This window comes from Brachycentrus maculatus, unplaced genomic scaffold (assembly GCF_059751285.1).
Source record: "Brachycentrus maculatus isolate JH-2025_06_01 unplaced genomic scaffold, ASM5975128v1 h1tg000473l, whole genome shotgun sequence".
Lineage (NCBI taxonomy): Eukaryota > Metazoa > Arthropoda > Insecta > Trichoptera > Brachycentridae > Brachycentrus > Brachycentrus maculatus.
In genome coordinates, this window is record NW_028281220.1 from 219,797 (window position 1) to 235,586 (window position 15,790).

Here is a 15,790-nt window from a genome sequence, read left to right on the forward strand (position 1 = left end):
TTACAGATGATTCGTCGTCCGTTAACAAGTATAGAGCTCAAGCTCGATGATTTAGAAGAATTTGTCGCCATGAAAAGACAGCAGGCGAATTCCAGTCAATCAACAAATAAGGATCAAGATCCCAATGCATCATTGTACTCACCAATTACTTGGAACCTGGGTTCAAAATCAAGCAAAGAAATTCATCAAAGAATTGGCTATACTCACAAACCCCCAGCAAACACAAACAATACATAAATATTTTTCTTTGATAACCCATTGTACTTAAAATATATTTGTAAATGAAATAATAAGTAATATTAAATTATTCTCATGACATGTTTTTTTCTCGATATATTATTTGATGTACGGTATTTTTTGCAAAAAATTATTTTTATTTTTTTTTATTGTTTGTTTTCACTTTTGAGTTTAATAAATACAGAAGTTCTGACTTTATTACATATATATATATATATATATATATATATATATATATATATATATATATATATATATATATATATATATATATATATATATTTATATATATATATATATATATATATATATATATATATATATATATATATATATATATGTATATATATATATATACATATATATATATATATATATATATATATATATATATATATATATATATATATATATATATATATATATGTATATATATATATATATATATATATATATATATATATATATATATATATATATATATATATATATATATATATATATATATATATATATATATATATATATATATATATATATAAATTTATATATATAAATATATATAAATATATATATATATATATATATGTATATATATATATATATATATATATATATATATATATATATATATATATATATATTTATATATATATATATATATATAAATATATATAAATATATATATATATATATATATATATATATATATATATATATATATATATATATATATATATATATATATATATATATATATATATATATATATATATATATACATATGCACAAAAAATTGTAGTTATATTTCCATAGAAACAAATAAATTGGCGAGACAAAATGGCGGGTAATCTGATTTGTATTTGATCCTCCGTGGCAGCGAACCCGGTCAATATGGATTTTCTGTTAGTATAGAAAGATTTCTAATTTTTGTCGGCAGGTGATAAATGCGGACATTAAACTCCCTGTTCTTAGAGATACAATTTTCACCCACCGGGGATCAATAGATAAACCGCGTGGCCCCCCATTTGATTATTGAATTTATTCGTGTGTGTAGGTGTATGTGGGAGCATAAATTAAATATTTTTTTAATTCAGGTAAAAAGTACCTACCTACGCGAAGTACTTTTTTAATATATTTTTTTAAAGAACGAATATAAGTCTGATGAAATATTGTTTCACGGTGTCATCAGCCGTTATTTTTGAAGAATGTGCTCTCTCAGATTTTTATACGACAAGACGTCTGCCTTCTTCTTCAACTGTCCGCACAACTCTTTTTTTGTCTTCCTTTTCCACTATTCCCTTTGATCATACTCGTATTGCTTATAAACATTTTTTCGGTAAAATCTAAAGTTTTTTTCCGTTTTATTGCGTCTACTGAATCGAAGGAAGTTTCATTCATTTTATTTTTAATTTATAAAAAAAAATCTAAACAATGGGACCACACCACGTTACATTTTATTCGAGTACTTACGAGCTGAATAAAAGATAAAATACTTTCTTTATAAAAATTACACGTTATAAGTATTTGGGTTTTAGTGCTGCATAAGGTTTATTTACGTAATGTATAACTTATAATGCATACGTAAACGTGACCTAGTAAATCAAGTGACTTTTCAGTGGGTCACAGGTTTATGTAATGGGCTATTTTCGAGCGGATGGAATGTCGGATTTATTAAACAGTACATACTAAAAGATATTTAAGGTTTTCTTTGTATTTATACAAATCTAAAACATCAAAAATCACTTTCATTTGCAAAATTCGTTTATCAAAATAAAGCATTTCATTAGTTCGCAACATATCACAACATTACGTCTATGCAAGTTTTTGAAAATCTGTCGAAAATGCCGTAATAGCCAATTTTTAGAAGCTTCTGATGCCTATGCATCAGTAAGAAATTTGTCAACAGGGTATGTAAACTCCCCGGTAACAATAATGACGTAGTAATAGGGGTCGCATGTTTTTTTGCAATTTCATTTCTTGCTCGACAGACAATTTCGACAAACGACATCACACTTGATGACACCAAGTTCGTTATTCTTGACATTAATATTATTAACAAAAATATAAGGCACCGATTGGCTTGTGATTTTTGTATGGTATTTTATTTGCCAATATTTTATCATTTTAATTAATTTTTTATATGTATTTTACATATTATGTCTTATACATATATTGTATCTGTAATATTCTAGGTGCCTACCTATTTATTATTGGCGTTTAAATAGGATCCCGCTGTAGATGTCACATAACTTAATTTATCTGATTATTTTGTACTAAAAACATTATAACACGCATTACTTTGCAAAAAATAATTGCATTGTTGAGTACCTACTAACGTTCCGTGTAGCCAAATGAACTGTGACTGGAATTACCGAAACAAATAACTTTTTGCTGTCTTTTTAACCCACTCGCTACTGGTATAATTCATCAAGTGGTTAATTATATCATAATATAAAAACATATAATATATACTTTTTAATAGGGATTAAATTTTGGCAATGGGGTCATTATTATGGGGGGGTCAATCTGCAACCCTTGGCTTCTTAACTTTTGAATCTGAGAAAGCATTTAAAAATAGATATCAAGTCATGGCAGAGTGGCGATATACCTTCAACCTTGCACCCTTTTACTTATATGGCACTAACCACGAACGACGACTCAATATGTTTTTTTTTAATCTGTTACCAATATTGCGGTATTACTGGTGCTACCCGCATCGTTTCAAGACCTCCGAGATTGACAGCTGAACGTGTGATGATAAGACACCGTAAGATGTCCCTCACCTCTTGATGCTTTGCCCCCTTTTCAGCATCCAAAGACAACAGCTAGAGTCGCGTTGGAGGAGCCTAGGTAAGGACCTTTCCGACATCGGACCCGTGATAGTTCATAAGGAACTGTCACGAGAGATTTTATCATACACGATAAAAATGGTGAAGGACATTGGTACCATAAACCAAGCTAGGACACAAAATGCCGAACCCTCTTCTAGTGGAACAGAAGGTCTGTTGATGACGGTTAACAGTCCGCCTTCTCCTGATGAGTTTCACGCGATTTCCTCCAAACAATGAGCAAATGCTGAGAAGTTCCTAATTTGCCCACACTAGATTATCCCTCCTATTCCCACAGATTAAAATAAAACGTCTTTATTTAGTTAGAAGAAACAAAAATCTACTTATTGATCTATAAACCTTGTACATAATAAGCAAGGTAAGTAATAAATGCAATTCCCATCCAAAAAAGGTATTTCTGGTGGTGAATGGATTGAATGTTCATATGGTGTCGTGACACATTGTGTACTCGGATTCCTCTATTTTCAACTTGTGCTTGAACGGTCGACAGGTTCTTTAAGTGAATTGTATATTGATTACCACATAAAATGACTTTGTCCGAGTTAGTGTTTTTATGCGGTTTATTAATATTATTCGTCATTAATAAATCATTGGCCTCTTTGCCGTTTCCTCTGCCAAAATTAGCCGGTATAGGGTAATATCTTTCCATATACTTAATACTTACTTATAATAATGATAATAATTACATAATTTAACATTTTGTTATAATTTATTTGGTTGCAAAATAAACCTTGTTCATAATAAGAAATAATGATAATAATTACTCAGAGGTTATATCATAAAACATTTTTTATGATACTTTATATGGTTGCAAAATATTGTCTATCGTTTTGGGTCGGTCCGTGAAGCAAGGGAAGCTCTAGAGATTTCTAACCAACTAACCATCACGCCACTTTCTAACAGGGGTAGGCACAGAGAATAGAACGCCACACAACTCTGTCTTTGCAAATATTCTTCGCCTCCTCCAAATTCATGCATCTTCTCATACACACCCGCCGATTATTTCGACTCCTAACCTGACCGCTATCAAGTATTTGACATACCTGATCGTGTCTTTAAGTAAGCTTTTGTAATTTTTCGCGGTGTTCTTCTGCTTCTTTTTCCAACTACATTCGCCTCATAAATTTGTTTAACTGTTCTTTCCTCACTCATTCGTTGCACATGTCCAAACCATCTCAACACAACAAGAGTGTTTGATAATGTCTTAAAAAGACGAAAAGCGTCACGTATTAACATATACATAAATAAATGTAGAATTCAAATCCAATAAACCTTGTTTAATTTTGGATATATTACCCAACAATTCAATATGGAATTCAACCTGTCTGCAGTTACAATAAATAACTCAACACCTTTCTTAATTTTACCGATAATGCTTTCTCAGCTATGCATTCCTTCCTTATTTCACCATTCGAACAACTACCATACATCGTTTTGACGCACATTCTTTTGTGAGATCGCATTTTGATTGCATCCTTCTTCTGCCAAATCCGTGCCTCACTTTCAAACATTAGCGTAGAAACCAGGACAATTAATGTTATGTTATTAATAAGTCAAAACTTATGTTATTAATAAATTAATAACATAAGTTTACTTGCTTAGTTTTTTCTTTGAACAACCCTCGTGACCAAGTTGATCATTTATATATTACAGATAAATATTTAATCCTGATTTTTCTTTTCATTAGATATTCATATTTAAGTCGTAAAATTTTTTGTCAAATTAGCTTGATTTATTAACATTTTATTGAGACATTTTGTTTTATTCATTGTTTCGGCATTAACTTTGTGGTAAGACATGTTACAATGATTAAAGAAAACACTTGTTTTTTACAACTTGAGTTTTATTATGGACTACATGTTTCAGAAGTTAAACTTCCATCATTCAGGTCTGTATAATAAGTTATTATTGGCATGATATGTAAATCATACATATTACATATTTGACAATGTTTTGAGTGTGTTAATTTTTTTGTTTTCAAATGCTGAATTTTACTTGATGATTGATTGATGGAATAATTTGCCAGAAACCCACCAGTCCGACCAGCTTCATGCGGGTTTCGCGTGGAAGCCTGCCACCCTCGCGCCCGCTACAGGCGCCTAGATGGGTCGTGCACCAACCCCGCGCTGCCCGAGGCGGGCACGGCGGGGGCGCCGTACTCAACTCTGCTTCCTACTAGATACACAGACGGTAAAATATCAAGAAGAAAGAAAAAAATTAAAAATAAAATTTACTTTTATTAATTCTTTCATTCCTTTCATGATAGTACGATTCTTATTTATTGTTTAGGCATTCACTTTGTGGTAAGACATGATAAAATTGTAAAAGAATATCACGCGAGTTTATTTTATTACAACGACTATATTCGGAAGCTATGCTTCAATCTTCAGGTCTAAATATAAACCAAAACATAATATTTTTTCTTGAATGTTTTTCGCAGATACTTTGTGGCACATTTTATAAAATTAAACAACTTTGTTTTAACCACTTTTTTGTGACAAGGTTCTTGTCCAGTAGGTTAAAGTGTATTTATATTAAAAAAGTAGTTAAAACAAAGTTGTTTCATTTTATAAAGTTTAAAACATAATAAATAATTATCTGTTTAAGAAAAAAGGATAGGGGTATGTTAGGTGGAGGGGGAGTTAGTCAGGGGTGAAGTTTTCCCCCTAACTTACCCCTCTCCTTATTTATAGAACATATAATTATTTATCATGCTTTAGTTTATATTTAGACCTGAAGATGGAAGCATAGCTTTCGATACTAATCGTTATAATAAAAAAATGAAGTGGTAAAAAACAAGTGTTTTTCATTTACAATAATACAAGTCGATAACCAATTTCAACCGTCGAAAACAAAAGTACACAAGGAAAATATATAATATATTACTTCGGACGGGAAGGGTATTTTTACCTTTTGTGCCGACCTCATTTCGAAGTCAGAAAAGAAGGAATTTTATATTTAATGTTTTAATATTAATATTATGCACCATCTCTTTGTTAAGGTCTTAACTACATATATGTTCATTATTATGAAATTCCGTCACCCATAAGCGTAAAAAACACCCGTACGAAATGTGTTAATTAAAAGGGTATTCAAAACCGTTGAATTCAATCAGCGATCGCGCTAGAGGACAGACGTGTCCCCGCGCGCATTTTTTTAAGAATATATAAGTACTGGATTTTAAAAACAAATTCATATTGAAAATAAAATTATCTTTTGTTTTTAACTTTTTTCCTTTCAATTACTTTTTTCTTTTCAAAACCATATACTTATTTCAAAGAAAAACTTATTTTTTCAATACCAAAACGTTTAAAGCAAAAACATCAATTACGTTTAATGTTACCTTGGTTTGAAGAAAATTAAGTAACGATTTATCGTATATTGGCCTTACCGAGGTAATCTCCGATAAAAATCGATAAAATTGAAGTGCTCAGAATTTTTATTTAACTCGTTTTGCGTTGAAAAATAAAAATAAAATAATATATTTCAGATTGTAATGAACCGATTATGAGTTATGAGAAATACCCTCTACCAACCGCGAGGGAAATAAGTTTGAACTTATTTACGGAGGGGTATAATACGAGTCGAAGTGCGAACATGCTGTATCTAGCCTTTGGACAAATGATGGCCCATGACATTTCTCAAATTCAGGAAACTTCAAGTAAGGGCTGTAGCATTTTTTTAACATTTCTTTAGCTATTTTGAAGCTGCTAAAATAACGATACGGAAAACGATGTACAGGATGGCGCAAAATTAATCACCCTATCGGAAGATTTTATAATTTTTGCAAATGACGTCAAATGTCAATCATATTTGACATTTCGCTCACTCTTTTCAAGAACGTCATAAATCGAAATTCGTCAATTTTCAGTTGTGCATGTTTTCGGAATGCCCAGAAAATGTACTATATCCCAGCAAAAGAGGCATATTTTTAACTTAATATTTACCCGCTACAGGGCAGAAAGTGTTGTTTTTGTATTTTGAAGAGCAGGTATTGTTTAATTTTTTTTTTTAATTTACGCAATATTTTTTAAATGGATAAAAAACCTTCAGGTTTTACCTAAAAAGATCTGTTGCACAGCAAAAAGTTCAATAAGTGGCTTGATATTTATTTTTAATACTTTGTATTATGTTTTTTAACTTTAAAAACATTCTCCTGAAAAATCAAGTTTTTTGATTTTTGACGTTCTTGAAAGGAGTGAGCGATTTGTGAACTAAACAGCTGCATTATACAAACAGATTTAGGGTGGTGTAAAATTAATCATCCGATTTTGTTTTTTTAATAACTTTTACACTAAATAAAAGAAAAAATCTGGAAAGGAAATATGTATGTGTAATAGTGAAAAAGATGATATCCGTCAAGTGACTGCCGCCAGTGTTGATAAACATTTGGGCCCGTTTAATCATTCTGTTTGTATACTGCAGCAGTCTAGTTCACAAATGTCAGATATGATTGACAAAATATAAATTTAGTAGTTTATTATTATAATTATCATGTATAAAATTTACATTTTTGATGGTTTGGACATGTGGAACGTATGAGTGAGGAAAGAACGGTTAAACAAATTTATGAGGCGAATTCGGCTGGAAAAAGAAGCAGAGGAAGACTGAGGAAAACTTGGCACAATCAGGTATATCAAATACTTGAGAGCGGCCGGGTCAGGAGTCGTAATAATCGTCGGGTATGTTATGAGGAGATGCATGAATGTAGAAGAGGCGAAGAATGTTTGCAAAATCAGAGTGGTGTGGCGTTCGATTCCCTCTACCTACCCCTGCGGGGAAGCGGAGTGATGGTTAATTAGTTAGTTAGTTACTTACCTCTAGTGAAGTTTTAGTGATTCAAGAACAATTTTTCAAAAATTGGTTCATATATATAGAACTTCCAAGAATTTCAGTAGTGTAGTTGCCAATAATCGGTAGAATTGGTGAATGTTACACGTGTGTAAAGTGAATACTCAAACCAGCCTATGACGGTTGTCAGCCCCGTAAATGCCCAGATTTCCGTATTCTTCTTCATCTTTGATGAGATGTCAAAAAATAATATATTAATTATTCTCAATATATAATATTTAAAATTACAACCGTTGAGAATTGTAAATTTTATTAACTGTCCTCACTCAAGAAATAATAACACTGCTATGAGTCCTTAGCGGAAGACGCTTGCTGCACCGCAAGCCGCCAGTACAACGACTACGCTACACAGTCCTGCTTCCCCATTCACATCGGCTGCAATGATCCTATGTTTGTTATTGAGAACATTCAATGCCTAAACTTCAGCAGAGCCAAGACCGATGAAGACCTCGGCTGTCAGAAGGGAAAAGGACACAAGGTAATTGTTTTATAGATATGGAAGCCTAAGCATTTGTCCAAGGTTCGATTCCCAGGAGGGGGGTTAAATAAATATATAAGTGATTACTAAGCAGTACTAGCTTATTTTATGTATTAAATGTTAAATCAAACACTGACTTTTGAGTCTACTAAGTTGTATTTTATTGTTAAAAAAACATATAAAAATACATTTTGTGATAATTGATTCGCCTAGTTATGGTATTTTCAAACGAATGTGTAGATTAAATGGACAGACGGTCCTTACATAGCTATACAATTCTAGGAAGTTTGCAATATTTTTAACATGTGCGGTGATAACAATGGGAGACAACAGTTGTTTGTTAATGGGCCATATAGGTACTTATGCTTATATTCATTTTCGGGGAAAGGAAGAATTCATTGACTTACCTTCCTACCTACCTCTACTGTCTACCCTAGTAAGTAGTACCTAGCTTACCTTACTACTGTACTTACCTCTACTACCTACCCTAATTAATTATCTGTATACACCACTGCCTGGACTGGTAGGTACCTAAAGCGGAGGGCTGATCACCTTTTCTTCATGTGTTAACGATCAAAATAACACTGTGTTTATATGATGCAGTGCTTTACGCACTATCGGGTGCGGATAAGGTTTTGAAGAAAGAAGAAGAAAGTTACCTTGTACTCTACATTTCTAAAATGAGAAACAAAAGCATCTTATTATAACGATCAAGATAACACTGTGTTTATATGATGCAGTGCCTTACGCGCCATCGGGAGTGGATGGGGGTTTGAAGAAGAAGAAGAAAAACATTTGTAGGGTCCACGACCTTACGATGGCGGATTTTAGTGACTTCACTTTTTCTATATTCATGCACTTAATGGTAATTGGAAGCGCTATCTATTGATTTTCTTTTGAGCTGAAACCTGAATTATATGTGTAACATTTTTCACAAATGACTTCAATTTGTTTTAATTATTTTTACCAGTTTTTTTTTGAGAGTTTGATCATGACCATATTTTGGTACTTTAACATGAACGATTTTAATGAAGATTATCAACGGAGAAAATAAATATTTAACACCCTTTTACATTTTTGAAATAGGGTGTTAAATATTTCTTTGTTTTTACTAGTTGATGAAGGAGCTACGCAAGAAATCATTTTCAAAGATATTTATTTTACCATAATCTGTTTATCCCTGTGAATTTACACAATCTGATCACAAATGTGTGGCATATACGTAAAACACGCTTTATGTACAATATATGCCAATGCATTTTAAGGCTTTGTAGTAAGTATCACTAAAATCAGTATCTTTTAGCTGTTACCAATTCTGCGAAACATTCAAGTACATGTATTTTAGATAAACTCAGCAACTGCAGCCTTGGACTTGTCTCCAGTATATAGTACTTCTGCAGTAATCAACCAAATTCTTCGAGCCAATGAAAAGGGTCTGATGAGAACACATAAGAAGGATGGAACAGAGTTTCTATCGATCGATGCTCCTCAGAGAACTGATTGTACAATGGCCTTCATAGCTGGTAATATATTGACGTGTGTGTTATCATAAATATTTTTTCTAATAGTAAATGAACTGAAGACATACAGCAGACTCAAAAGAAATCCGGATGGTGTTTAGAAAGATTCCAGGGTCGAGGGTTCGATCACGTTAGAACTTTGAATTCCGTAAATAATAACATATATTCTTCTCCGTCTTATTCTTCATTACTGAGGGTTGTGACCTTATCGAAGCAATGACTTTTCTCCAGTTATCCCTTGACTGCGCTGCACGTAGCGCTCTAACCACCGAGGTGCCTGCTGGTGCCTTAACTTCATCGTTCCATCGTGTGGGGATCTTCCTCTCCCTCTCTTCCCCTCCAGGTAACCGATCACAACCAGTCGTTCCAGGCTATCCTCATTTCCGCAACGTGTCCAATGAACTAGAGAATCCGTTTTGTACGTCTATACGTCGTGCATGTCTATTGGCCAGAGTCAAGTCATCCAAGTGTAGTTCTTGACGAATGGACTCGTAGGTACGTCTAGCTGTCCATGGAATTCGGAGCATACGCCTCCAACACCACATTTCGAAAGCGTCAAATTGTCTGCTTTCTGCTGCTTTTATGGTCCATGGTTCAGCAGCATATAGAAAAATGGAGTGGATCAAGCCACCTACATACACCCTATATAACATACACGCCTCCTTTTAATTATTTTACTTGTATTTATTTATTTTAGGAGACTCTCGATCAGACCAGAATCCTTCTTTACTAAGTATGCATACTTTATTTGTTATGGAACATAACAGAATTGCTAGAGCTTTAGCAATTATTAATCCACATTGGAATAATGATAAACTTTTTCACGAAAGCAGAAGAATATTGATAGCTCAGTATCAATATATTTCGTACTACGAATGGCTCCCCCTTCTTATAAGTAATATTTTTATTCTGTTTTCTATTTATTTTTTTATGTTTACTTACTCGCAGAAAATTATGCTAAAGGAAAGAATCGGAAACTGTACAAACAATCTAATTCCGATAATTTTTATTTGGCTCTCTGTGAATTACATAAAAAGTTTTTGTGCATCATCATTAGATTTATCAAAAGTTTAAAAATGATACATTATCATGATGCAGTTTTTACCATTTTTATTTTTAGATCGCGAGGAATTGCTGGCCTTACAAATTATTAGTAAAAGTCTAGTACATGTAAATGATTACGTTGCAAGTATAAATCCAGGGCCTACAAATGAGTACGCTCATGCCGCCTTTGTGTATCTTCACTCCAACATTCCAGAATATTATGAGTATGTTTTATAACAAATATACGCAATTCATATGTAGATGCTTATAATGTTAATATATAAACCTTTACAAATTCACAATTGGTTTACTATTTTTTTATATTTTTTTTAAAAACAACCTGATTATTTAAAAATTAGTAAAACAAAGTAACTGGTGATTTTTATTATTTTTAAGAGAAATATTTGTGTTTTTATTATTTACAATAATACTCCAATTTCATACTTTTTCTATGAGCCTAAGCGGTTCATTAATAAAAGTAGGCAGGGTTTTTTTTAAACCAAAAATATCTCGCAACCCTAAAAAAAATATATTCAAATATCATTTAAATGTTCATTACTATACCATATTTGATCATTTTAACGATTAATATACTTATAAATATAGATTGTAATTACGTAAGCACAAACATTGTTTCGTCTAGCTGATTTTGAAAAATTAAAAAAATATATCCATATCCGTGAAAAAAGGCGCCGGAACGCCGTTCCACCGCGTTGCATGAAAAAAACCCTGAAAATAGGTATCAAATTGTGGTATAGTGGGTTCGAATCCAGAAACTCTGACTTGGACTCTTGACAGTCCGCGACACTCACAGACCACAACCCGACAATATTAAATTACGCACTTTTATGAAAAGCAATTAGGTACTTTTAAGTTTAAAACTGTACAAAACATTGTCTGCAAAGATCTCTGTTTTGATTTCCGTTTGATTTCTCAGCAAGTTTTTTTTATAAAAATTTTGAATAAAATTATCTTAACATGATGAATGACTTTTTTTAGATTTCGTGACCAGAATCTGAATGTCGTAGATCGATTCGAGTGGAGCGGAACAATATTTTGTCAAGACCATCTCCTGAAGAAAGGAAAGCTGCAACAGCTGTTTCAGGGGATGATTACGCAACCGATGGCTGAAGCCGACACTCAATATTCTTCAGCCGTGAGTGAAAAAATCATTATTTAGTTATATAGGAGCAAGAGGACTGAAGAACTCTTTCAGCTTTACATATATTGTTTTGAAAAAAACTAGTTTTAATTATTATTAATAAGTTATGACCCCCTTTAAATTTCAAATTAGTTATAATTTTTTACCAGCTATACCGGGTCGAAGAGCTACATTCTATACCTGTAAGCTGTCTGGTTAAATAAAAAAGAATGAAAATAGAAAGTACACATTTCTTACATATTTCATTTCAGCTTGTGAATCCAAGAAAATATTTATTAAAAATGTATTAAACGATAATGCAATCCAAATGCTTTCGAAGCGTGAATCATCTTTTTGGTTAGTAGTTATATTCACATGTCGTAGTCATACAGGAGAAAGTAAACAAGTACATTGTTTGACTGTTTGATATCTTACTAGCTTAATATCCCAAAGGATTTTAAACTTGAGTATAATATATTGACTTGGTAAAAAATACTAACTGCATTGATGTTTATTTTCTTGCCAAGCAAAAGTGACTCAAATGTCTCTCCTGAACATTTTACGTTTTGGTAGTTGGTCACTTTCTCCTGTACAACTACGATGTGCTTGAGAATAAAATATGCATTAATTTATGTGTATGATTCAGGTAAGGCACTATTTTGATCACAAAAAAGGAGAAATATTTGGAAATGACCTAAAGGCTATTGATATCCAGCGAACTCGAGATGTTGGACTCAGCACTTACCACCGATACCGGCAACTGTGCGGCGCTGGTGAAAGCAAGTCCTTCGCTGATTTCGGGGATGTCATCACTCCACAGGTTAGAGATGAACTTCACATAATCCACTTCATATAAAAAGTATCGCTTTCTGCATTTGATTCAAACGATGAAAGAATAAGATTAATAATTACATTAAGATGATTTCGTGTATTTGGGTAGTATGTTTTCTAGGGATGGAAAGATTGATAAAGACTTAGAAAGGAGAGTGAATGCTGGGAACAAAGTTAATGGTGCACTGAAATCAGTTATAGCAAATAAAAACCTATCAGCGGAAGCTAAACTGGCAGTGCACAACGGAGTCCTGGTTCCAACTCTAATGTATGGAAGTGAAACATGGAGTTGGCAAAAGAATGATGAAAGTAGACTGAATGCAGTCGAAATGCGATCTCTCAGAAGAATGTGCGACAAATCGATGTATGATAGATGTACGAATAGTGAAATAAGGAAGGAATGCAAAGCTGAGATAAGCATTATGGATAAAATTAAGAAAGGTGTGTTGAGATGGTTTGGACATGTAGAACGAATGAGTGAGGAAAGAACAGTAAAACAAATTTATGAGGCGAATGTTAGCGGGAAAAGAAGCAGAGGAAGACCGAGAAAAACATGGCACGATCAGGTATGCCAAATACTTGAAAGTGGTCAGGTTAGGAGTCGTAACAATCGGCGGGTATGTATGAGGAGATGCATGAACGTGGAAGAGGCGAAGAATGTTTGCAAGGACAGAGTGGTGTGGCGCTCTATTCTCTCTGCCTACCCCTGCGGGGAAGCGGCGTGATGGTTAGTTAGTTAGTTAGTTAGTTTTTCTCCCCAATATATGAGATTACAAATACAATGCTTCAAATATAGTTTAAAATGACTCACAGCAACGCCAAACCGATTTTCAACAGAGAAATTCATTATTTTAATACACGAAGACATAATAAAATACATGTAGAACCAATAAACACGATTAATTAATATAAGAAATTTTAAAATCAAACACCGATTTTTGGAGTGTTCTAAATTGTATTTTATTGTTAATTAACACATAAAAATACACATGAAAATAAAATTTGTGTATATTGTTTCGCCTTGTTATGGCATTTTCAAACTAATGTGAATATTAAACGGACTAATGGTCCTTATATAACTTTACAATTCTAGGTACTTATGTTACAGTTGTACATATGTTAATTTACGGGAGAAAACAATACTTAATGGGGGATGAAGTACGTATACTTACATTAATTTTCGGGGAAAGGAAGAATCTATTGACATGGTATTGTGAGACATAGGACTGAGCACATACCTCTCTTGGTCAAAAGAACTTTGATTAGTATGCAAAAAAGTTGTAGAATCTGCTAATAAAATAAAATCGTAATAAATAAAATCAAAATAAAATATAAAAGTCTTCTTCTTCTTCTTCCTCTTCTTTTTGTAGATCCTAAGGATTTGTTTATGCCTCCGCCTGTCGCTCTTGGGATGTTGACTCCCAGCTATCTCTCCACCTTTTTGGAGTTCTGCCTGGGGTCTGCGTCCTTCAGGGTTTCTTTGAAGGGCGATACGTGGAAGTCTGTCTTCTGACATTCTGTTTATACGCTCATTCCAGTATCGCCTTCGTTGTCGTCCCCACCTTACGATATCTTCCGTCTTACACATGCTCCGGATATCGGTGTTTCTTATAAAATTACAAAAGTGACATACTTAAAATATTACTGAATTAAGAATTTAGCCAAATTGAAGAATCTCTACTCGTCGATGGATGCAGTGGAACTGATAGCAGCGGCCTCTGTGGAGATCCACGCGCAGGGTTCCAGTGTCGGACCGACGTTCCAGTGCATTCTCACCGACCACTTCCTCAGACTGCGCAGAGGGGACTATGTATGGTTCGAGCACACGCAAGCAGGATTCACTTTGGGTGAGCATCTCGCGAATAAAAAAAAAACATTTTTTTTCAATGATTAAAGAAAACACTTCGTTTTTTACCACTTGAGTTTTATTATAGACTACATGTTTCAGAAGTTAAACTTCCATCATTCAGGTCTGTATAATAACTAAAATATAAAATATAAAATTGTTCTATAAATAAGGAGAGGGGAAAGTAAGGGGAAGGTGTTAGTCAAGGGACGGAGTTTGAAAACAAAGGAAAAATGGAAAGCAATGGTGAAGAATTTTGAAACAATATATTATTTAATAAATTATTAATTGAATTCAGGTTTTCATGTATATATATATATATATATATATATATATATATATATATATATATATATATATATATATATATATATATATATATATATATATATATATATATATATATACATATATATAAAAATGTGTGTATGTGTGTGTGTGTGTGTGTGTGTGTTAAATTATTTATATGCGTAAATCATGTCTGTTCTCTCTTAGAATGGGTAAACCTATTTTGAGACAAAAATAGAAGTTTATAACGACGTTAACGTTTTAAGTTATTAATTAAAGTTTTCTTCGTAGTAATAATATCATGAAAATTACAAAGTCATTATAATAAGAGTTCAAAAGTCAAGTTGATGTTATCTTTACTATGTAGTTGAAACGTTAACTGCCGTATATAATCGTTCATTTAATACGATAATTAATTAACATACAGAGTTATTTTTAATTTCATTTGCATTTTATTTCAGCACAACTAAATTCCATCAGAACTTCTAAGATATCGAGAATTGTGTGTAACAGTGCCCCAGGAATTAACAAAATACAGCTTAATGGATTTGTACCTCCTAGTAATAGGTGAGATACACCTATTATCATGAACATATAAAAACATGTGTTTTATATATTTTTTTTCATTAATTTCTTTCTAACCTGACCCAATATTTTACCTACAGCTAGATGTATCTGTCCGCCTCCGTAGTGTGATGGTTA

General features: G+C 32.5%; 1 protein-coding gene across 1 annotated transcript; it reads left to right on the forward strand.

Annotated features, from left to right (window-relative positions):
- The first annotated feature begins 6 nt into the window (after positions 1–6).
- On the forward strand, positions 7–12,979 carry LOC148302204 (salivary peroxidase/catechol oxidase-like). The gene is made up of 7 exons (XM_088271992.1): positions 7–134; positions 5,116–5,279; positions 8,240–8,418; positions 9,764–9,941; positions 11,059–11,206; positions 11,982–12,138; positions 12,770–12,979. Exons 1-7 carry the CDS (start codon positions 7–9, stop codon positions 12,977–12,979), a joined length of 1,164 nt encoding a protein of 387 aa, XP_088128118.1.
- The last annotated feature ends 2,811 nt before the right edge of the window (positions 12,980–15,790 follow it).